General features: G+C 46.9%; 1 protein-coding gene across 1 annotated transcript in view; it reads right to left on the reverse strand.

Moving 5' to 3' along the window:
- The window catches only part of LOC119838870 (transcription elongation regulator 1-like), a 35,718-nt gene that overhangs the window by 23,557 nt on the left and 10,460 nt on the right, over positions 1–1,701 (reverse strand). The window contains exons 12-13 of the mRNA XM_038365013.1: positions 1,274–1,420; positions 470–774 (exon numbers count right to left, since the gene is read on the reverse strand). Coding sequence (XP_038220941.1) covers positions 470–774; positions 1,274–1,420 — 452 coding nt within the window. The remainder of the gene's footprint in view (positions 1–469; positions 775–1,273; positions 1,421–1,701) is intronic.

Consider the following 1,701-nt stretch of genomic DNA (forward strand, 5'->3'; position numbering starts at 1 on the left):
AATATGGTCATCCAACACCCTAATAATCCTACTATCCTACTAATATTATAAATGCGAAAGTTTGTGAGGATGTATGTGTGTTTGTTGCTCTTTCACTCAAAAACTGCTGAACCGTTTGTAATGAAATTTTGTTTGATGTTACGTAGATAGCTGGACAATTGGAATAACATATAAGCAACTTTTTATCCCGATATTCCTACGGGATACGGACTTACGCGGGTGAAACCGCGGGGCGCAGCTGGTATATAATATATACTAACATAAAACTGTCACAGGATGCTCTAGTGATGTCCCAACTGTGTACGCCATATTTATATCGATATGGTTAGTGTCACCCATATGTGGTAGAAACATTCGCGATGTATTTTTTTTAAATATTACGAGATGTAAAGCAATAAGTCCGATTGGGCATAGCAACCCCCCCCCCCCCCTCCTCCCCACCACTGCCGCAAGCGGGGCGCGCACGCACCTGCCGGCGCTCCTTCGACTCGAGCAGCAGGTAGCGGCCGTCGAAGACGATCTTGTGCAGCTCCTTCTCCCACGGGCTGAACGCGGAGACGTCGCTCTCGCGCAGCAGCTGCAGGAAGTCGGCGACGCGCTGCTCGAACGGCAGCTCGAGCCGCTTGCGCGCCGCGAGCTTCTCCGCCTCCTGCGCCGCCTCCGCGCTCGCGTCTATGCGCGCCGCGCGCCCCGCCGCCCCCGCCTCGCCCCCGGCCCCCGCCCCCGCCCCCGCACCGGCCCCGGCCCCCGCCCCGGCTGCCGCCGTCGCTGCACCTGCCGAGTTACTTAAATCATCAGAAACTATGAATACCATACAAATATTATAAAGCTGAACTGTTTGTTTGAACGCACGGTGTGATAGACTATGTATGTACCACGGGCATATCTGTAACAGATGTCGCTTTTTACAACTTGTCCAAACTCGTTTAGCTATGGAATCATATAAAACGTCTAATCACTTAAAAACGTGGCGTATTCGTATGGATTGTGCCTTATTGAACAAACGTTGATTATTCAACGTTCGGCCCGACTGCCCTCGCTTTGTACATAGAACTGATTGGAAGTACATTCTAATTGCGATCAAACTAATATTCAAGACAACTACCCCAGTTGGATTTCTAAATAAAATACATACTAGCCCACCCAGCGAACTTCTTATGACGAGAATAAACCGCTAATTAGACGTTAAGTCAATGTATTCGTTCTTACAGCATCACAATCCACTTTTCCCCCCCCAACTAAAGAAATGTAAAAAAAAAAAAAATCCACACACCGTCGTCCTTTTTGCTCTTCTTGGTGTCGGTATCGGACTCGCTGTCCGAGTCGATGCTGCGTTTCAACTCGCCGTTGGTCTTCGCCGGCGTCGTCGACGCCGCGTCTTTGCGCTGCGGCGAGATATATAAATTTTTATCACTTCTAGCTTAGGTGCATCGCATTAGAGAAAATGAATAAAACAAATAGGATAAATTAAATACTGAAACACAATGTGTTCGGCGATCTGAAATGGCGATGCAACTTGAAGATTATGTTATTTATTTCTCTATTTAAGACTTTATTGCATACATATAAGATAGGTTGAAGAATAAAATAACAGACAGAACATAGACTAGACAAAAATAAAAACATGTGCAAGGGACAGTCACATCGCTGGGTAGCGAATCCATACTGCCATGTACCAGTGCATTGCGTACAGAGATGATA

This window comes from Zerene cesonia, unplaced genomic scaffold, assembly GCF_012273895.1.
Source record: "Zerene cesonia ecotype Mississippi unplaced genomic scaffold, Zerene_cesonia_1.1 Zces_u006, whole genome shotgun sequence".
Taxonomy (NCBI): domain Eukaryota; kingdom Metazoa; phylum Arthropoda; class Insecta; order Lepidoptera; family Pieridae; genus Zerene; species Zerene cesonia.